This window comes from Panthera pardus, unplaced genomic scaffold, assembly GCF_024362965.1.
Source record: "Panthera pardus isolate Hobbes unplaced genomic scaffold, ASM2436296v1 HiC_scaffold_13, whole genome shotgun sequence".
NCBI classification, from domain to species: Eukaryota; Metazoa; Chordata; class Mammalia; order Carnivora; family Felidae; genus Panthera; species Panthera pardus.
This window is the reverse complement of record NW_026526688.1, coordinates 202,870,067-202,893,181: the sequence shown is the minus strand read 5'-3', so window position 1 is coordinate 202,893,181 and position 23,115 is coordinate 202,870,067. Positions and strand designations below refer to the sequence as shown.

The window sequence follows — 23,115 nt, the reverse complement described above, 5'->3', positions numbered from 1 at the left end:
CCTGTAAAATCAGGAAAGGGCCACCCTACTAAAACATCTAACAATATATATTAAACTATAAGCTGTAAACAAATGTTTGGTATCATCATGCTGCTGGAAATACAATGTACTGTGTATTCTGTTCATTTTATACCTTCAGTGATGCTTATTATTTATGTTCTTCATGGTGTTATGTCTTAAAATTTTTCTTTTTTTTATAAATTATACTTTATTAAAAAAATTAAATGTTTATTTTTGAAAGCAAGATATAGAGTGCAAGGTGGGGGAGGGCGGGCAGAGAGGGAGACACAGAATCCGAAGCAGGTTCCAGGCCCCGAGCTGTCAGCACAGAGCCTGATGTGGGGCTCGAACCCACAAACCATGAGATCATGACCTGAGCCGAAGTCAGACGCTTAACTGACTGAGCCATCCAGATGCCCCTATAAATTACACTTTAAAAAAAAAAAAAAAAAAAAAAATATATATATATATATATACACACATATATACACACACACACATATATATATATGTGTGTGTGTGTATATATATATATATATATATATATATATATATACACATACATGAACAGTAAAGACTCTCCTGGCCATCTCTGTCCTCCATCTATCCAGATCCTTCTCACTTCTCACAAGAAAACCACCATTTTAAGTTTCTTGTATATTCTTCTTTCATTTCTTTATGCAAATACAAGCAAGTATAGGTATTTTTCTTACCCCTCCTCTCCCTCATGAAAAGCCACCACACATATATCATTGTTTGTATTTTGCTTTTTGCACCTGACAGTATATCCTTATTTTTGTGAGAACTAGACCATCGAAAAACTTGTGTGCTCATAAGTATAGCATAAAAGGGTTTTCGTTCTCCGTCAGCAGGCATAGTTACTTTTCAGAGAATATACTTTTGGCAGAATTTTACTTAGGCTTATGCTTGTGATTTTAAGTGCTTCCTGACCAGCTCCAAAGAGAAAAACCTGGCCCTGTTTTCAGAAGTCCCAGAGTTAATAAAGGAGCCTGCAGCTCGACCTTCGCGTGTGTGGAATATGCATTTCTTCGTGCACTTGGCAACGTGCCCTCTGTCTTTTTGCCCTGGTTGACTATCTTCAAAGCTTCTGGTTAGCATTTGTCTTCCACAGGAACCAGTTACTTCACAAATAGGAACATTTAGTGACTGACCATTACATTCTGAAAACACTTTGTTTTTGTGGTCAGTATTTTTAATCTTCTGTATGACCCTGCCAGACTTCCTCACCTTCTCCCTCCCCCCAGAAAAAGAAACAGAAATCCAGCTCAGACCCTTACTTTGTAAGCCACTCTCATAGAATGAAATCCAGGAAGAGTCTTGTTTCAGTAAAACAGTAAATTTTGGAAGAGTCCATTGCTTCAGTAAAAATATAGTGAAAACTAAAAATAGTAATTGAAGGACAGTAATGGGATCGTGAAGGAGCAAAAATAGAGAAAGTCGTTGGCACTATCGGAGGATGAAGTTGAGTTATGCCCTTGATTATATATGGTGGTTCAGGGCATGTGGCTTAGAATGTGTGGATCAGTAGAGTAATGGCAATGGAGACTGTCCCGTGGAGTGGGGGTTATTTGTTGAATTGTGAGGTACCATATGTAAAGTTTTTTCTCCCAGATTCCTCTCTTGAAATCTGAATTGCAGTTTCCTTTGTGGAACTTTTTTTCTTTTCTTTCTTTCTTTTTTTTTTAATTAAAAAATTTTAAACATTTGTTTATTTTTGAGAGACAGAGTATGAGCAGGGGAGGAACAGGGAGGGAGACACAGAATCCGAAGCAGGCTCCAGACTCTGAGCTGTCAGCACAGAGCCTGATGCGGGGCTTGAACCCACGAACTGTGAGATCATGACCTGAGCCAAAGTCGGAAGCTCAACCCACTGAGCCACCCAGGCATGCCATGTGGAATTTTTTCTTGAAAAACATTTGTTTGGGGCACCTAGCTGGCTCAGTGGGTGGAACTTACAACTCTTGATCTTGGGGTTCTGAGTTTGAGCCCCATGTTGGGGATAGAGATTACTCAAAAAATAGAATCTTAAAAAAAAAAAAAAGAAAAGCCCTTGTTTGAGAGTAAACTGATCAATATGAGCTCATGTGCCATCTGAAAGTGCTGGATGTCACTTTATAATTTTTCTGGACGAAAGGAAATTTTGTGAAATCAGCAATGGAGGATGACTTTGTATTTCTTCACCGTCCATGCACTTAACCGATCTTCAGGTCTGTTCTGTGCTAAATGGTGGGGAGAGAGTGCCCTGCTTTCCTGCTCTTGGCCAGTGTTCCACTTTCGACTTCTTGTACAGCAGTTGAGGGATGAGCTTGGCGTTTGGAGCGAGTGGTCTTGGGTCCGTGGCCTGACTTGGCCCTTTATTCATCTTGAGGCCTCAGGAACTTGAAACTCAGAGTCCGTTTTCCACCTGCAAATGGGTTGTTAAGTGGACAGAGCTGGGTGGGAGCTTGGTGCTCTGCAGGGACTTTTGGCACGCTGCCATAAAGTTCCTGCGCTGGGCTCTCTCCTACGTCCCTTGCATTTCCTAGTTGTATTCTCCTCAGCTGGATTGAGAGCAATTAGGTGTGGAGTTTGAGAGTCCTAGAAATGATAATTATTTCTCTGTAGCATTTTCTCATTTTTTCCCCCAAGGTGCTCTAGGCTGCATTGTCTCATTTGATTCATTACGTTAGGGAGATATTTCTACTTTATGGATGAAGACTTGGTCCTTGTTGAAGTTCTGCAGTGGAAGTAGTGGGACTGACCACTGGGGTCTGACGCAGGGGCTTGTCCACTGCCTCGCACTAACCCCTGGACTGGAGGGTCCTGTCGTCAGCACATGTGGACAGGCTCCAAACTGTAGTCTTATTTCCAAATTCTTGCTTTTCCATTTATGGCTGTGCATCCTTAAACAAGCAACTCGACTCTGTAATAGTACACCATAGGGTTGATTAAAAAACTATAGTTAGGGGTGCCCGGGCGGCTCAGTCGGTTAAGTGTCTGACTCTGGATTTTGGCAGGTCATGATCTCACAGTGGTGGGATTGAGCCCCTCGTCGAGCTCCGTGCTGAGCATGGGGCCTGCTTAAGACTCTCTGCCCCTCTTCCCTGCTAGCTCCCCCCCCACCCCCCCGCCACCGCAAATGAATAAACATTAAAAAAGAGAGAAACCTTTAAAAAAAACAGTTAAAAGAACAACAGCAGGTATATGACTGAATGCAAAAACTAAACTGTGTAAGATTTAGGCTGGGGACTTGTTAATTAACCATCCATCCTAAGGGAGAGAGGACATAAGAAGACCCACCCAGGTTATCATTTCCTGATTAAAAGGAGCAGAAGTGTGGGCCACAAGGCTGGGAAGCATTGTTTTGATTCAGTTTGACTTTTTATTTTTTCTTTCTTTTCTAATCGGATCTGTGCTGGGACAACATATGGGTGGGGAGGTTAGTGTATGGTGTTGTTAGGAGCAGGCGCTTTGGAGCCAGGCAGCTGGAGTTCAGATGCTACCCCTTGTGTTGGCTGCTTCACTGCTTTGTGCCTCAGTTATCTTATCTGTGGGAAAACATGAGTTAATGCGTATACAATTGAGTTTTAAATCAGCACTTAACCAAATAGTAAGCAGCGATTATTTTAAAGGGGACTTTGGAGCAGTTTCATCAGCAAGGGAACATCCGGAGACACAGGAATAGAAATGATCCGATCAGAGTAATTAAAGGCTTGTACTTAGCTTTGAGGCCCCAAGCAGGGCAGGACACTCAGTCAGCCTGAACCTGTGAAGAAGAGTCTTACACAGAAGGTGGGTGTTTGCCCTCGAGGGGAGGTGGAGAAAGAGGCTGGTACTGTGAGCAGTGAGGGCTTCTAACTGATTCTGGCTGTGTTCTGTTTTATTTGGGAGAGGGCTCCAATGTTGGACTCCCTCCTGCCAGTAGGTATTAGGGACTCCTCTTCTGACTGGCATAGCACCCCTTCCAGACTTGTAGGTTTCTAAGAACTTATCATGAATTTTTGGCCATGGTTTTTGTGTCTCTTCTGCTTTCCCAGCCCAGGCGCTGGACAGGGTGTGGACTATCCATGCAGCACTGTCCCAGCCCTTTGTGTGAGCTTAGCCATCAGTGTCCGCTCCTCCTGTTTAAAAGCTTGTCACTATCTGGGGGTGCCTGGGTGGCTCAGTTGGTTAAGCGACTGGCTCCCGGTTTCAGCTCAGGTCACAACCTCTTGGTTCATGAGTTTGAGCCTTGAGTTAGGCTCTGTGCTGACAATGCAGAGCCTGCTTGGGATTCTCTCTCTCTTTCCCTCTCTCTCTGCCCCCCCCCCCCCCCGCTCTCTCTCTCTCTCTCTCTCTCTCTCTCTCTCAAAATAAATAAATGAACTTAAAAAAAATGCTGTCACTTTTTCCAGCAAAGACTACACATTTTTTTAAAGCTTTTTTCTCCTGTGGATTTATTGAAATATAATTGACAACATTGTAATACATTTATTTTTTAAAGTTTTTTTTTTTGAGAGAGAGAGAGTGAGAGAGCACACACAAGTTGGGGAGGGCAGAGAGACAGAGGGAGAGGGAGAATCCCAAGCAGGCTCCGCACTGTCAGCGCCCCCCGACTTGGGGGATCAAACTCATGAACCTCGAGATCATGACCTGAGCTGAAGTCAAGAGTTGGACGCTTAACTGACTGAGCCACCCAGGTGCCCCTCAAAACTGTAATATATTTAAAGTGTATGGGGCGCCTGGGTGGCTCAGTCGGTTAAGCGTCCGACTTCAGCTCAGGTCACGATCTCGCGGTCCGTGAGTTCGAGCCCCGCGTCGGGCTCTGGGCTGATGGCCCAGAGCCTGGAGCCTGCTTCCGATTCTGTGTCTCCCTCTCTCTCTGCCCCTCCCCCGTACATGCTCTGTCTCTCTCTGTCTCAAAAATAAATAAACGTAAAAAAAAAAAAAATAAAGTGTACAGCGTGATGACTTGACATGTGTATACGCCGTGAAATGATTCTCACAATCAGATTCACATCTCCATCACTTCTCACAGCGACGTGTTTTGTTCCTGTTTTGTTGGGGGGCGATTCTACCATCTGTACCATTGAGTGTGTCCTGATGATGCAGTTTCATTCTGGGCACAAACCTCACAGAGCCCTTCCCGAGAAGTTAGGGTGTCTCTTGTAGCAGACACTCTACTGCAAGAACAAACAGGGTCTCTCTTGAGTCCCCACTGTATGCGAAACACTCTCACGGGGCTTGTTTACAAAAGTGAACTAGAGTTTGAGTGTCTCTGTTCTTTGTGGGCCCACAGACTGGTGATGGAGCAAGCACGCATACAGATAATTTGGTCCTGTTTGAAAGTGGCCGAACAGAGGTGAGTGTAAAGTTCCTTGGAGCCCTGGAGGCCAAGTGCCAAGCTCAGAGGCTTGGGAACACTTCACAGAGCAGGATATGTTTGAGTTGGATCCTGACAGTGAGTGGGGCTGAAAGGTTTGCAAGAGAGAACAGTTCAGGTGGGTCATTAAAGGCTCCTTCGGCACCTTCCTGCGGGGTGCCAGGCATTACGCGTGAGAGCGGGGGTGGTTGACCGCTCGCTCACCGTGCTGTCTCTGCTTCTGTCCTTAAAGCTCAGTAGATACCCGTTCACCAGGTGACTGCTACCTGCCCCGAGCCTCCTGGAAGCAACCCCTTAGCTCTAAATGCATCTCTTCTGTGAAGCTTTCCAGACAGCCCTCTGTATTGGTTTCTTGGGGCTGCCGTCACAAAGTACCATTGCCTGGGTGACTCAAACGACAGAAATTCATTGTGTCTCGGTTCTGGACGCCAAAAATGCAAGATCAAGGTGTCGGTAGGGTTGGTTCCTTCTGAGGCCGTGAAGATGAATCTGTTCCAGGCTTTTCCGCTAGCTGCTGGTGACTTTCTGGCAGTCTTTGCTGTTCCTTGGCTTGTAGATGCGTCACCTCAGCTGACCCCTACCTTCTTCACACGGCGTTCTTCCTATATTCGAGTCTGTATCTAAATGTCCTCTTTTTATAAGGACATCAGTCATATTGAATTAGGGATCCATACTATTTCACTGTGACCTCGTCTTACCTAATTACATCTACAGTGACCCTAATTTCCAAAAAAATGAAAAAACAATGAATTTTGCGGGGATACAGTTCCACCCCTAACACCGTCGCTGCTCTTTTTACCTGCCACCGTTGGGCACTTCTCTCTCGCTGATACGTAAGTAGGTTTCTGTCATGGCACCAAGAGTGTTTGATTACATTTACTTGTCTCTCATCTACTCATTTTCTAACTTTTTATCTCTGGTGCCTCACACATAATGGGGAAAGTAGCTGTAGTGGAGATCTGTTAAGCACTAGGAGATAACAGAAATAAAGGGAGATACTGCAGAGGTCACTTCTTTTCTTGTTCTCCTGTTGACAGTTCCAAAGGCTGTCTGGAGTTAGGTGTCAGATGGCCAAGGACACCTGCAGAAAGTACCACTTTTATCACCACATGAGCATTTTTGATACCTCCTGGTTTATTTTCCATGGAGAAGTTCATTATCACCTGGCAGTCATGGTTCCTGAGAAATGTTTTAAGAATAATTAGGAACTGACGTGACCTTCTAGCACACGCTTTATCCCGAGAATTTTGTTAATGGCCACCTTCTTTCTTCAGCCTTTGGTTTGAGTGTTCTGCCTTTAGGGATTCAGAGATAAATTCAGTGAATGGCCAGACTAGGTAGCCATTAGCAAAATGTCTGTGCCGGAAGGGAGATGCCAAGAAATAACTGAATCTGCCCACAAGCTTTAGAACGATCTCATAGCTATTTTAGAGAAGCAAAAATCTGTCTGGTTTCTGATCTAAGGTTTAGTTATATATCAAGGTGGATCATTCTGGGCTAGAAGACCTTTGGTAAGAAAGAATATTCCAGGGCATACTTTGTCATTTCCATATCAGTAAATAATGTATGAGGCAGAGTGGTGTCTTATGGGACATTAGACAAGGGGTGTTAATCTTAAAATGTCTTTTCATCCCAGTATCAGTGATATCCGTGTGAAAGAACTTGCTGAAATGTGTTCATCTGAAGGCACGCGGGGACCAGCTTACGTAAGGGGTTTTGAGACGTGCTTTATTCTAAGAGGAAGGAAAATTATGGAGCCTTTCGGACCATACAGAATATATAGTGAATCCTGCTTTATCCTTCATCCAGCTTCGACAGTTACCGGCTCATGGCCAGTCTTACCTGTTTTGTGTAAGCCTTACTCTTCCTCCCTCCCACCCCCAGAGAAGCATTAGGCGAATTCCAGATACCATGTTATTTCATCCATAAATATTTCTGTGTGTGTGTCTTATGTAGCTAATATAACCATAATAAGATCATACCTAAAAATTTTAACAATAATTTCTTCATGCCATCCAAGACTGGTTGATGTTCAGATGTCTTATTGTTTCATATGTCATTTTTAGATTTAGATCAGGATTCAGCTAAAGACCTATTGTTAGCCATCAGGTTTTAAGCAGGAGAGTGAGTGCTATCATCAGACATTTTTAAACTCCTGGTTTCGCTGGGGGAATGGGTTGGTGTGGGGATTATTGGGAGACAGGAAGTAGAGAAACTAATTAGGAGGTAGTTGCGTGTCCAGGAGTGCGTGTCCAGGAGTGACATGGGCAGGGGGTGGGTGCGAGACGTCACGTGGGCAAGCCAAGCTTGGTAGTCAAGGCTCATCCAGACCTTTGGGTTCTGTTGAGTGCATTTGTGTATTTGAATGGATTGTTCCCAGAGATTTCGTTGAGTTTAAGTATCAACATACTAAGATTAGTGAAATCTTACCATTTTTACACAGGTAAAATTAGAGCAACTTTACAGAATATTGAGATGGAGAAATGCTGATCCATTCTTGCCTTTTATCAATTTATTCAGCTTTAGTACAGCTCATGTGCTACTGTGTCATCTTGTCTGTGTAATCATAATTACAGTATTGATAATATTATAGAATAGAAGAGAAAAATTATTTATAGTTTTTCACTTATATGGTATAATCTCTTATGTATGCTATGCCAAAGAATCTATAGTTTCATAATACTGTATTGAGCAGATTTTAATATTTATGTTATGACCATTCATGTACTGTTAGACATTAACAACTAGTGAGCTTGTTACTACCTTTTAAATTATTTTAAAATACTCTAATGTTGCCAGAAATTTTTTTGCATCTGTATTTCCCCATTTCTTTTTTAAAAATTTGGATTAAGTAATAACTTAGTTTTAGAGATCTTCCTAGAAAAATTTGCTGTCTTAACATGCTCCTAAAAACTAAGCTCATGAAACTTGAGTGCACAATTGACAAAAACTAAATATAGCTTTGTGCTTTAAAGATGGAATTATGTTTATTCTTGATTATTAGGCTCAGAATATGTATACTTCGGTTTTGATTTAAATTTATAGACTTCCTTATTGAAGGAAAGGAACACATGCATATCTAGTCTGCACTCTGCGTCTTATCCCATTCACATGGCAGTTTGTAATAAAAAGAGAGCAATCTCTGCCTTATCTTTAACAAGTGTTTCAGAGATTCTGTGAGTCAGCTCTGGGAACCAAGAACCAGCGATGGTTGCCTCTAAAATGTTGCCTGTGTCCTTATTAATTGGTGAAAATGTCTTCCAATTGGGACTCAGTAATAGAGAAGTAACAATACTGCATATTCTTCTTCTTCCTCTTTTATCCTTGATATAGAACCTTTGTTTCATTGGCTCAGAATGTTCAGCTTCATTTACATCTAATGAAGAAACATTAGACAACCATTATTTTATTCTTTGCATCATTATTTTAGAACAAACTAGGTTAAAGCAAACAGATTAAACTAAAATTTTATGGGATATGTTTAGAGAAGAGTAAGTTTTAAAGACTACATTCAGGTCCTGGGTTTATTTATTCTGTGTTGACTTTTAGTCCCTGATTGTTTTTATACCTTGTCTTTGAGTCCTTGAAATGTGTCACTTTAAGCATATATTATTTCTGTCCTATCTTTAGGTTTCAGAAGAACAATATTTAAATTGATTTCTATTAAAAAAAAAAAAAGGTTTTCTCCAACTGATTCTTTGGCTGTTGATACCGTAAGATATTTTTTTATATAAACTTTTCTTTAAAGCCTTGCTATTCAGGGGCACCTGGGTGGCTCAGTCGGTTAAGCGTCTGATTCCGGCTCAGGTCGTGATCTCATAATTCGTGGGTTTGAGCCCCATGTTGGGCTCGGTGCTGACAGCTCAGAGCCTGGAGCCTGCTTCAGATTCTGTGTCTCCCTCTCTCTCTCTGCCCCTACCCCACTCACGCTCTGTCTCTCAAAAATAAATAAATGTTTAAAAAAAAAAAAAAGCCTTGCTATTCACATTGCAGTCCAAAGTCAGTGGCATTGGTCTGACTTACGAGACATGTAGCAATGTAGCATCTCAGGCCATTGATTTCATTCCTTCTCATCCCTTTGGGGACCTTCTCCCCCCCACTGCTGCCTCTGTCCCCTCCCACTGTCATCCTCATTATTTACAGTATGGCTTACAGGTTAAGAACAAAAGCTCTGCAGCAGATGACCTGCACTTTGAATCCCAGCCCTGCGCCTTCTCTGTTGAGTAGCTGAGTTCCCTCATCTGTGAAGTGAGGAAAACAGTGATGTGTCAACAAATAGGGCCCTGCCTGGCTAGGTCGGTGGAGCTTGTGACTCTTGATCTTGGGGCTGTAAGTTCAAGCCCCATGTTGGGCATAGAGATGACTTAAAAATAGAATCTTTAAAATAAAAAACAAACACAACCACGAAACCAAATAGGGAAGTTGAGAGGATCACGTGCAAGTGAAAACCAGTGTCTGCAATACACCCTCTCCTTCCCCTGAGCACCATTATTTCAGTAACAAGCTGTCCTGGGACTTTGCAGCTTAAAATAATTATCTTATTATCCATAGCTCATGATTTTGTGGATCAAGAATTTAGGCCCTTTCAGCTGCTCAGTCTTGTGCTCTTTGGGGTATCCACTGAGGTCACTTGATAATTCTCAAGTTTTTTTATTGTTATTTTAATTATTACATCGTAAGAGTTCTTTATATATTCTGGATGTGGATGCAAATCTCTTCCCAGATACACGATTTTCAAATATTTTCTCCCATTCTGTGGGCTCTCTTTTTACTTTCTTATGTGTCCTTTGAAGCGCAAACATTTTTAAGTTTGTGGAAGCCCAATCCATCTCTTTTTTTCTTTTTGTCGCTTGTCCTTTCGGTGCCATAAAACTTTGCCTAACCTGATGTCTCATGGATTTACTCTTGTGTTTTCTTCTAGGAATTTTATAGATTTTGCTGTTACATTTACGTCTGTGTTCCATTTGGGCTGAATTTTGTGTGTAGTGTGTAAGGAAGGGGCACCGATTACGTTTCAGTTGCTAATTTAATCAACTTGGAAATCTCTACCTTGCTTATCCCGTGTGGCTTGAGGAGCTGTTGTCCACTCACCATTCGAATCCTGCCTGTGGCCCCTGAGTCCGTTTCTCACCCTGTCTCTGTTTCCTTTCCTTCTTGTTCTTAATTTATTCAAAAACTTTTGTTTATATACAGCTCTGTGTTGGGAACTATTCTAGGTGCTGGTTCTGCCCCTTGTTCTCACGTTGTGTTCTGCTAGCCAGTGTCCCCTTCTCTCCGGCTTTAACTGCACTGTCCCGGTGCTGATGACTTCTGAATCAGTGCCTCCTCTCTCAGTTTGTGACTCCAGCTTCCCCAAGGTGAGGACAGTGTCTGATTAATTTTTGTGCCTAGCACAATGGCTAGACATAACAGGTGCTCAGTAAGTACTGCATATACGTAGCTGAAGCTGTCATTCAGTGTCTTATACGAACAATAGTAATTAAACTGACTGATTAGCAAAGGGTGTTGTCTAGAGATTTAGTAGTTAAAGAATATAATTTAGTATTTGAACATCATTTCAGATAAAAAGTTGGGATTAAAAAGCGTAAATAAGTAGCTATAATAACAGATTTTTAAATTTGAGTCATTTGGGCATCTTTTAGGTTAGTCACAAATTAGGGCACATTGACATTTTCAGGACCTGCCGTTCTTTGAACTGAAAAGGGGATGCTGATGAGGAGTATTTCCCATTTGGATGAATACAGATGTGTGAGCAGCTTCTTATTGATGTGTTTGGAAAATCCTTTGCAAAATCAGTACTGACATAATCTTGGAAAAATACCATAAATCAGATTTCTCCAGAAATGAACTCTGCTGTTGGTAGGTCCTGTCTGGGTGGGACAACATCGTGACTTAAACCGTCTTGTCACAGTTGAATATCGAGTTCTTTTTCACTTTGACAGAGGACTTAATAGCTTTGTGAGATTGTTCTGTTGTGCGTGAGGAACAATGGCAAGATCAGACGCCCTTGGCCTTGGGTTCGTCGAAGGGGCGGGAGGTGGCTGATGCACACCGTGTGCCTCAGGCCACAAAGAAGCCTCACACACCGTGGCTCTGACTCCATTGGTCAGAGCCCTGTCACGCTGGAGGCTGGGTTTGTCAGGCTGGCTGCTGGCTGTGAAATGCTAGCGGACGTTGACTCCAACACAACGCTGTCTTGTGTGTTGATTCTGTAGGAGCCGAGAAAGACCGTACGATGAACGGTGACACGCGGGCTGCGGTGGTGACCTCGCCACCCCCGACCACAGCGCCTCACAAGGAGAGGTACTTCGACAGGGTGGATGAGAACAACCCGGAGTACTTGCGAGAGAGGAACATGGCACCGGACCTTCGCCAGGACTTCAATATGATGGAGCAGAAAAAGAGGGTGTCTATGATCCTGCAGAGTCCCGTAAGAGAAGCCTTCTCTCTGAACCAGTGCACTCCTCCTCCTCCTCTTCCTCTACCTCCTCCTCCTCCTCTACCTCCTCCTCCTCCTCTACCTCCTCCTCCTCCTCTACCTCCTCCTCCTCCTCTACCTCCTCCTCCTCCTCTACCTCCTCCTCCTCCTCTACCTCCTCCTTCTCTTTCTCCTCCTCCTCCTCTTTCTCCTCCTCCTCCTCTTCTACCTCCTCCTCCTCTTTCTCCTCCTCCTCCTCTTTCTCCTCCTCCTCCTCCTCCTCCTCCTCCTCCTCCTCTTCTGATGCATCTGCTCTTAGCTGTGTTGTGTGTGTCCGGGTCCATGTGTTTTCAACAGGAAATCAGTGCCTCGCATGTATGTGCAAGGCTTTTGAAAGAATTTTGTCTAGTTCACGTTATCAGTCAAAATAAATGAGAACTCTTCAGTGTCCTCAAGGAGGGGAGGTGCTTTCCTTCTCTTTTTCACTCTCTTACTACTTCTCCAGAGAGTCTGTTTATTTCAGGACCCTTTAAAAAGGGCCCTTTCCTCCAGACCACCTAGCTTAGCGCCGGGCACTTACTGGGCCTTACCCTGCGCCTGATCATTGACTGGGTTTCCCTTCAGTTACGTCAGCACCGAGAGTGGGAAGCGCGCCCAACTCTGCGTCTTGTGCTTGCGTCTCCACGTAAAGTAGTTCTGTCTGATGGTTTCCTCATGTTGATGCTGCTGCCCTTGTATATGCTTTATTCCTTTTTATCCTTCTCATCTTGTTTGATGCCCTTAATACTTTGAGGTATCATTTGGCAGGTAGTCATTGAATTTTTTTTAATGTTGATTGTCTCAGCAGCATATAGCTATTCAAGGAACCTAAGGAGTTAGCGGTAAACAGGACAAATAAGGTCTCAGATTCTAACAGATTCTATTTGTTTGGCCGTTATTACTGTTTGCTTGTTGTTGAGGCATAACTTAGAGAAATGCACAGAAATCTCAAGTGTACAGCTTGGTGAAATTTGATGTGTGTCACACCCTGTGTGAGCACCCAGGTCAGGGAGAGGACTTCACACTCCCCTCGAAGGAGGTGAACAAGAAACAACAAAGAGAAGTGTGGTGCAGGAAGCAGTGGGGTGATTAGATTGAGTGGTGGTTAGAACAGGTCTCTCTGAGAAAGGGAGGTCTCACCTGAGTCTGAATGACTGGAAGGAGCCGGCCATGCTGGGGTTGCGGCGGGGGGGGGGGGGGGGTGGTGGTGGGCAGCCTTCCAGCTTGAGGGGCAGCTGACATGAAATTCCTAGGATAGCCAGGGGTGTACTCTGTGGGCTTGGAGAGTCAGAAGGCACCAGTGTGGTCTAAGCACAGGAGGCAACAGGGAGGGGGCAGTGAAGTTGGATGGTGGGGAGGGGCAGGTCCTGGAAAGCTGTGTAAGCTCACATCAGGAGTTTGTTTTGTGTTCAGAGTACAGGAGAGAGTCATTGGAGGGCTGCAGACAGGAATGACACTATTTGGTTTTTAAAGAAGTTATTCTGGGTTTTGTATGGAATGAGTATTATAGGGGCGCCTTGGTGGCTCAGTCGGTTAAGCGATTTCAGCTCAGGTCATGATCTCACGGTTCGTGGGATCAAGGCCCACATCAGGCTCCGTGCTGATAGCGTGGAGCCTGCTTGGAATTCTCTCTCTCTCTCTCTCTCTCTCTTTCTCTTTCTCTTTCTCTTTCTCTTTCTCTTTCTCTTTCTCTTTCTCTTTCTCTTTCTCTTTCTCTTTCTCTTTCTCTTTCTCTCTCTCTCTCTCTAAGTAAATTATAAACTCACACACACACATAATTAAAAAAAAGAAAAAGTAATTGTAGGGGTGCCTGGAAGGCTCAGTCAGTAGAGCTCACGACACTTAATCACAGGGCCATGAGTTCAAGAGCCACGTAGGGTGTGGAGCCTACATTAAAAAAAAAAAAAAAAAGTATGGGGTAAGGGAGAAAGCTGTCTTCCAAGCAGGAGGTGGTAGTAAGTTTTGCGTTTTATTTTGAAGGTAGGATACATAGGACTTGCTGATGGCTGGTGAGGAAGAGGTGGTAAGAAAAAAGAAAGGAATCAGGAAAACATTTAGACTTTTGGCTTGAGCAGTTTCCCATGTAAAAGCCGCAAGAGACCAAGTACAAGTCCCCAGGGGTAGAGTGCAGAAAGGAGACTTCCAGCACCTCATGTGCAGGCCCTGGGGACTGAGCAAGCCCCCATCCACAGGTTGTCTAGAGCACAGTAAGCATCGGCTGTTACCAACCTGAATGCAGTGTTGGGCCCTGGAACAGAGGACAGAAGTCGAAAGCCTAGAATTGCTTTCTAGTAACGCACTGGTGCTGGTGTCTGGTTTTAGGAGCACTGAGAGTTGAGTCAGTGAGGGGAGTGGGAAAGGCCTTGCCATGGCCGTGGATGCTGGTAGTTGGACAGATGCCACAGGGAGCTTGAGCACACACTTGAGGCTGGTTCTCTCTTGTCAGGGAATAGTAAGTGGAGCCACCTGCTGAGAATGCGCCCAGGGCATCGTGCAGGGGGGTGTGAGGAGAGAGTGGGTGAGGGGATGGGCCGTCGCTGGGTTAATGTGAAGGGCGCGTCAGGTCAGGGTCAGGAATTCATAGTGAGACAACATAGCATGGTCTGGGTTTTTTTTTTTTTTCCCCTCCCTCCAGCCTCTCTACTCATTTGAGCAGCATGAGTAGAAAGAGTGAAGGGTTGAACTTAACCAGGATTAGGGTTTTGTTGGGTGAAATGGTGGAGAGTTGAAGGTGTGAGCAAGGGACTGATTATAATGTTAAACCAAGGGTCTAAGTTGGGTGAGGGAGGTCAGGACTCAGGAAAGGTAAGGGATGGCAGAAAGGTGTTAGGGTCATGACAGCGTTGAAGAAAAGGGTGAGCTGGATGCTGGCGGCGGGGGGGGGGGGGTGTTTGGAGAACCCATGCTTGTCTCTGACACCGAAGAGGGGCGCAGTTCCTAGGAAAGAGCATGTCCAGGGCATGATTGTGGACAGGGGAGGCTGAGGTGAGTTGGATGACAGGGGCATTGGAGGAGAGGTGGTCAGGAAGCAGAGAAGTCAGGGTGTGGATGTAGCACCAAGGAAGCACACAAGGTCATTGGCCGGTGACTGCTGGCTGGAGCTACATTCTGGGATCCAGACAGGTGGCTCCCGGCCCTCACTGGTCACCGCTAAGCTCAGCTCCTTACTGCACGTGTAAGTCATCTGGGATGCTATTGACACAAAGGGCCTCTCGCCCTGCGGTCTTCTTTTTGTGTTGTATTTGCTAAGCTTTAAGTTCCTTGATGGCAAGAACCATTTTTTCTATGTGTATAATCTCAACACCTACAACAGCACCTGATACTTCTGTGTGTTGTGCTGTGTACACGTGCTGAGTTGTGATGTCGTGCATGTACATATGTGGTACCTGTATGTTGAATTGAGCTTCCTGCGCATATGTCTGTGGATTTGGAAACTGGAAATAGATTGTTTGGTTTTTCAGATTGAGGGCCCGTGAGGGCAGGGAGCTTGTTTTATGCAATTTTTGCTTCCTCTGTGCCCAGCCAGCACACTCTGGGATGTTTGGTAGAGGCTGTCTGCATCTGTCTGTATCTCATCATCTGTATCTGTGCGTATCTGTCTGTGTCTTACATTCTGCATTGATGACAGAGTTCTGTGGATTTGGTTCTGTTTCTTACTCAGAGCACCTGTCAGCTTTTCCCTCCTTCCTTGACTACCACAGAACACGATCTGTGACATTATTTCTCATGATACAGTAAATAGGGGCTCCTCCAGCAGCTCTTGGTTTTTGACGTTCTTTTATACCATTACATTAAATGTGGTATGTTTGTTTGTTGCTTGCTTCCTGCAAGTGATAGTTCTATTTAGACTGTCCCTTGGCAATATATCTTTTCAGCTTTACATTGAGGCAGTGGAAAACTAGAAGAAAGTTTAGTATATTTTAATATAAAATCATCCAGAAGCCCTCAGAGTATTTAAAATCAGGGGTGGATAATGATTCAGTGAGTTCACATTTTCACATTAAATGTTATTTATGAAGATATTTCCTTATAGGGTATATAAAAAATTATTGCGGTTTGGGAAAGCTATAAATCTGTATTGTTTTAGTAGTGACTTTATATGAAAGTCACTATTCACCCAATTTAATCCTTTTGCCTAATTTAGGATTTTTTTTAAAAATTTAGGATTATTTGATAAAGGACAAATGTTTTAGGGTTCCTTTTTCAACTTTTTTTTTTTTTTTTTTTTGGGGACAGAGAGAGACAGAGCATGAACGGGGGAGGGGCAGAGAGAGAGGGAGACACAGAATCGGAAACAGGCTCCAGGCTCCGAGCCATCAGCCCAGAGCCTGACGCGGGGCTCGAACTCACGGACCGCGAGATCGTGACCTGGCTGGAGTTGGACGCTTAACCGACTGCGCCACCCAGACGCCCCCTTTTTCAACTTTTAAAAAGTAATTTCAAAAATCTATTTTGAAAACACATCTGTTTTGAATACTGAGAAGCACAAAGTACAACATGAAAATTGCTAATAATTCCATCACTAAGATAATTGTAATGAACATTTTGATGTATTTAATGTAGTCTTTTTCTATGTTTAGATACATGTTTTCTCTTACAGAAAAAGGTTCCATTGCTTTCTAACCTTTTCACGATCAAAAGTATATCAGGAACAATTTTATGTCCTTTCCTTTTTCTCAGCCTCTTGTGTTGAATGTGTGCAGGGAATTCTGTCGTGAGGTGGGCCAGTGTGTTCAGTCAGTTCTCCACTGTCTAAAATGTCAACATCACCCGTTTTCCCGTCTGTCATTCATGATAGCATGAACATTCCTATGAATAATTCTTTGGACATGTCTTGATTATTTCTTTAGAAAAGATTATCAGCAATAGAATGTTCAAAGATTTAAGCTTTAGTACTGTTTAAATTACTTTCTAGAAAGAATGTAGCAGTTTATGCTCCAAGTAGCAATATATGAGAATATCCACTTACTTTTCCAGCACTGGATGAAAACAAACAAATGGGTCTATGTGATAGTTACCTGTGCCTTCCCAAGGAACAGAAAAGAAATAGTGTCTCACTGTTGTAATTTGCTTCTAATTAGGCTTTCTGCGAAGAGTTGGAATCAATGATACAGGAACAATTTAAGAAGGGGAAGAATCCCACAGGCCTGTTGGCATTACAGCAGATTGCAGATTTTATGACCACGAACGTACCGAATGTCTACCCTGCAGCTCCGCAAGGAGGGATGGCTGCCTTAAACATGAGTGAGTAGCTCCTGACTCTGCATATATGTTCTGTCGTTTTGTAGGTTAAATTTTCTGACAGTTTTGGGGCGCCTGCATGGCTCAGTCAGTTAAGCATCCGACTCTCGATCTCAGCTCAAGTCTTGATCTCAGGGTCGTGAGTTCAATTCCCACATTGGGCTCCACGCTGGGTAGGAAGCCTACTTAAAAAAAAAAATTCCTGACAGATTCTTATGTGAAATAGATCAGTATACAGTGTAATACATAGAATTGAGATTTTTGAAAATTAATATTTTGGTTACAGTAAAAAAATCGTCTGTAAGTCTGAAAATGTCTTGAGTGTAGAGGCCTCCTTTTTTATGAGCCATTAACTGTTATTTCTCAGGCAGATGACATTTTAGGTGGCTTCTCACACCTTTTGTGAACTAAAATTAATCAGAAACTGCTTGTGAAGTAGCACATCAATTTTGCCTGAACTTCATTCAGGCAAACATTTCTTATCCACCGTTCCTTATTGCTGCTTGTAAATGGGCGAGAAACAGAGAAATTCCGAAAGAAAGCCAGGGGGAGATTGTTGGATGGGTGAATGTGAGCAAAGAACGGGTAGCTGTGCAAAGGTGGAGGGGCTTTGCCATCGCTGTTGAATTTGTAAACGTTCACATGACGGGGTGAACCTAGGGCAGCTTGAGTACTGTGTACTGACCTACTGTGTACTTCTCTGGACCGGTGTCTGCCGGTTCTAATTGGATAGTCAGGTTCTTTTTTTTTCAAATTTTTTTTCCCTAACGTTTATTAATTTTTGAGAGACAGAGACAGAGCGTGAACAGGGGAGGTGCAGAGAGTGAGGGAGACACAGAATCTGAAGCAGTCTTCAGGCTCTGAGCTGTCAGACGGAGCCCGACTTGGAACTTGATGAGATCATGACCTGAGCCGAAGTCGCATGCTTAACCGACTGAGACACCCAGGTGCCCCTGGATAGTTAGCTTCTGATGGGCCAACGTAAGACAGTGGTTTCTGTTAGGTCACCTGGTGTTTGCAGTTTGCCTGTCAGTTCCATAGTATTCTTAGAAGTTGACTGACACCCGCCAGAGTGATGCATCCATTAATGTCCAGAGAGTGATGAAAATAACATTTAATTCACTAACTCAAACTTTTACCCTGAAGTCAAACGGTAGTCGGTTTTTCTTGTTTTCACATGGATTTTTAATGGAATCCTGTGCTGTCTGATACGGATTAGGTAATAAAAGGGTGGTGTAATGTATTTACTTACTTGCATATTGTCTTCTAGTCAGAGAAAAGGAAATTTTATTTCAATAATGCCACACCATGAAAAGAAAGGAAGAAAGCTAATTAGTTTCAATTATATCTAATGATATGTTTCTTAAAAACACAAATTTAAAAACAAATTATTACAGCCTTTGTTGTAAAATATATAGAAATAGCATAGAATAAATGATCTATAACTTATAAAGGATTTTAAGGTGAATACTTTTATAACTCCTACCCAGGTTAATAATAGAACGTTGTTGATCACTTGGCCTATTTCCTATCATCCTCTCAGAAGGAACCCACCATCTTTTAAGAATTACTTATTTATTTATTTATGTTAATTTATTTATTTTGAGGCGGGGGAGGAGGGGCAGAGAGAGAGGGAGAGAGAATCCCAAGCAGGCTCTGCCCTGTCAGCGTGGAGCTTGACGAGGGGCTCAAACTCACAAACCACAAGATCATGACCTGAGCCAAAATCAAATGTTGGACACTCAACCGACTGAGCCACCCAGGCGCCCCTAAAAGATTTTACTTTTAAGTAATCTCTCTAGCCAACGTGGGGTTCGAACTCACAACCCTGAGATCAAGAATTGTACTGACTGAGTACAGCTGGTCACCCCAGGAACCTCCATTTTGGCTTGTAACCACTGCCTTGGTTTTTCTTCATGGTTTCGTCAATCAAATGGTCATCCCTAAATATTTTGGTTTGGTTTTTGTCTGTTAAAAAAAAATGTTTTTTAATGTTTATTTTTGAGAGAGAGAGGGAGACAGAGTGTGAGCAGGGGAGGGACAGAGAGAGACAGACAGATACAGAATCTGAACCAGGCTCCAGGCTCCAAGCTGTCAGCGCAGAGCCCAATGTGGGGGCTTGAACTCAAGAACTGTGAGATCATGACCTGAGCCGAAGTTGGACACTCAACCTACTGAGTCACTCAGTCCCCCCTTTTCTCCTTACATTTAAAGAAAATGGGTTTGTGGACCTGTAGAGTTTTTTGGCTGAATTTTGCTGATTCCATCTCCATGGTGCTGCTAACATGTTTTTTTGTCTTCTGTATTTACAGTAAGTTGGTAGTTGGATCTAGATGCTTGAGTGTGTTTGGATTCAGTTTTTTGGCAAAGCCTACTTTGTAGGTAGTACTGTGTTCTATCAGGAGTAGGCACGTAGTCTGGTTGTTTCTTTTTTGTGTTAACAGCCACTGATGCTCAATAAATAGATCTATTAATTTAATAAAGGTTCCAAGATGGTGATGTTTTAATTCTATCATTCCTTCCTTTAAAACTTCCCTGGGAAATGGGGCATGGCTGGAAAGGGGCCACGCCCTTCCCCATCACTCATTTCATGTTCAAGGGGAGCCTCTTGCTGAACTACTTGTAAATGATCTGTTTCTGGGTCGGGGTTTCAGACGTAACAGCACTTTCCTGGCTGTGATCTACTGACCATCAGGCATGCATGCAAAAAAGGAGCTTCCCTTCAACAACTGTTTTTGGTTACCCAGTGTGGTCTAAAGCCCTTTTCAAAATAAGAAGTTAGTTTCCTATCATTCTTAAATGACCAATTATTTTTTAGTATTCTTTTGAATTCATAGATTTAAATATATTTAATGTGTTTCAAAATGTTACAGTTACCTGTTGTGATGCTAACATTGTCCCATCTTTGATCAGTGGACGTCCCTCCAGGTTGACTTCTGAGCCTAGTGCTTTGACAGTTTCCAGGCCATCCCCCATGAGGAAATGTTCCAGGTTTCCCTAGTACATTTCCTGCCCCAGGTCTGGAATCGGCCATATTGCTAAGAAATCTTTATTTCTTTTTGTGGGAAATGGAAATTAGGTACTAGGGATGCTCTTTGCTAATGGATTAGTTATTCTTTTCTAGGCCTTTTTAGTGGGCAGAACTAGGAAATATATATTATCTTGTGAATTATATGGCATATAGGAATTTTAAGTATATTGGAATTATACTCCTAATTCCAATCAAAATTCAGGGCTAAGGGGTTTTTACTGGACCTTTTCTATCTAACATTTATTCTCCTTTCTTCCACAACAAGAATTCTGGCCTTTAAGGACAACCAGGAATAACAAAACCAGAATATTATGTAATTACTCATTTGTTTTCCCATATATCACACAAAGTAACCATACTCTACCAACAGTCTATTCTCTTCATGATTTAAAATAGTCTATGTTGTCAGAGTATGTAACCATTACACGTTATGATCTCCCTCTTATAATGTTCAGTTAGTGTTATAATTAATACATAATAAATATATATTAATTCTCACCACCAACCTTTGTATCCGTGTATCCCTCAGTCGTTTTGGTTGTCTGAAGTGCCTTCTGTAGTAGAGTTCTCAGAAAAGACTTGTGCAAACAATACTCTCTGAGTTCTTGCCTGCTGTCGTCTCTGTATGTCAATATTAATTGCGTTTGGTTTGTTAGGGTGTAAAACACTAGACTCACATTTTCTATGTGTATCTTAAAGAGATAATTAATTTTTTTTCCGTCTCAAAGCATTGCTATTAAAATTGAAGATACTCTTCCATATAAGTGACTTGGTCTCTTTTCCTGGATGTTCAAAGTACTTTTTTCTTTATAGAGTCCATCAGTTTTATCAGAATATGTCTTAGTGTTGTTGGTCATTGTGGCTTAATTTTCTCAGATGATGCGCTCTTCCAGATCTTTTGTATTTTATCAATATTTTGTATTTTAGCAGTATTTATTCTGTTTCCTGTTGTTTCCTACTTCGGGGATTCCTGTTATATGCATGTTGGAGTTTCTTTGTCTGTCACTGTTGCTTGTTCTCAAATCCTTTTTATTGCTTCATTTCTTTATGATTTAAAAAATTTTTCCATTTCATGCTCTTTTCTCTTTTAGTTTAGTGCGTATGTATGTATTTATTTAGAAGATTTTGTTTTATTTTATTTTTAAATTTTAGTATATGTGCTTGCCAAAGCAAGCACTATTTTATTTTTTAATTAATTAATCTAAAAAATTTATTTATATTTGAGAGAGCAAGCGAGTGTGGGTAAGGGGCAGAGAGAGAGGGAGAGAGAGAGAATCCCAACTAGGCTCTGCACCATCAGTGCAGAGCCCAACAATGGGGCTCAAACTCACAAACTGCGAGATCATGACCTGAAGCGAAATCAAGTCAGACGTTTAACTGACTGAGCCACCCAGGCTCCTCTAGATTTTATTTTTAAATAGTGTCTACACCCAGCATCATCAGGCTCAAACTTAACAACCCCAGGATCAAAAGTTGCATGCTATACCACCTGAATTAGCCAGGTGCCCCCTAGCTTAGTATTTATTTTTAAAATTATTTTTTCATTTATATCTAATTCCTTTTATGTTCTAATTCCTTTTATGTTCCTTCGTGAATTTTTCTAATTAAATGTTTTTTCATATCTTCTATTATTAATACTTTTCTTTACCTTTCTTTACTGTTTATGAAGCAGTAGGTTATCGTTTTCATCTGTTTTGCATACATATCTTTCTTGTGTGATTTCATTATCTGTAGGGGTGTGATTCTGCACTTCTCTCTTAAAATAATTTTTGGGTGGTATTTGATCATGGTATGTTTTTGTTCACTTTTACACGAAACTTGGTTTTCTTGGAGATTCCTGGTTTAGGCAGGCTTTTCTAATGTCATGGCTCTAGAGCTCCCTCTTCTGTTTTTTTTCAAAGTGGTAAAAAAATATGGCAGTTTGTTGAATGAAGTTGGGTCCTGTTTCCCTTCCTTGCTTTTATCTGGACTCTTCTGTTTTCTTTATAGTTCTGTGCTAGTCCGTTTGGGTTTGAATTACCATATATTTCTTAGTGTGAGGCTTTGTCCTAAAAGACAATTGTAAATGGTTAGTTTGGAGAATTTTTAAGGATTTAAGTGTGCAGAACTCCTCTTGGTTCTAGCTGCTGTTCTCAAATTGGCCCGCTGAGCTTTGTAGTGAGTTCCTGATGGTTCTTTTGAGGGTCCTAGGTTCAACCAATGGTCCATGGTTCCTTCTGCTTCCTCCTACATGTATGCTGATATACACTGTTGTCTTTGTCAACCCTACCCAGTTATATTTTCAGTTTTGTGAGTCTATCTACCTCATTACCTAGTGTTGTTGTAGATATCATTCTTAGGTTTTTGGCTTTGATATCTTAGTTGCTGTAGTTAACTTTTCGGGGAGGGTTGGAATAGAGATTTAGTAAGACTCGAAAACTGTACCGTCACTGCTACCATCTTCTGAAAATCTTCTGAAAAACAATTTTTAAGAATTGAAGATCTAGGGGGTACCTGGCTGGCTCAGTTGGAAGAGCATGCAACTCTGATCTCAGGGTAATGAGTTTGAGCCTCGAGCCCGACGCTTGGTGTAGAGATTACTAAAATAAATAAAACTTAAAAAAAAGAATTAAAGATCTAAAGTAGATGATTGACCTATGTTAAATCAAGATGATAGGTGGTTTTTGGTATTGTTCTCTATATTTTTCTGTATGCTTAAGATAGTTTATGATTAACAAGATTCAAATCTAGCAACATGTAATGAGGAGTCGTGCAAATACTTCTTTTTCCTTCCTTTCCAGTGTGTATGTCTTTGTTTTTTTTCCTTTTTCTTGCCTTATTGTGTTAGTTAGGATCCCTACCTAGTATAGTATTCAATAAGAATGCCAGAGTATATACATCCTTACGTAGTTCCTGGCCTTGGGAGAAAAGCATTCAGTCTTTCATCATTATGTTTGATATTAGTGGTGGATTTTTGTAACTGTCCCTTATTAAGTTGAAGACAGTACCTTCTATTACCAATCTGCGGAGAGTTTTGGGTGATGA

The 23,115-nt window shown here is 42.2% G+C and overlaps 1 protein-coding gene across 10 annotated transcripts in view; it reads left to right on the top strand.

Moving 5' to 3' along the window:
* ADD1 (adducin 1) overlaps positions 1–23,115 on the top strand; it is an 87,548-nt gene that overhangs the window by 29,891 nt on the left and 34,542 nt on the right. For all 10 annotated transcript variants that reach the window (XM_019453832.2, XM_019453835.2, XM_019453834.2 and 7 more), the window contains exons 2-3: positions 11,578–11,792; positions 16,901–17,063. In XM_019453832.2, the coding sequence (XP_019309377.1) occupies positions 11,598–11,792; positions 16,901–17,063 (358 nt within the window). In that variant the 5' untranslated portion in view covers positions 11,578–11,597. The remainder of the gene's footprint in view (positions 1–11,577; positions 11,793–16,900; positions 17,064–23,115) is intronic.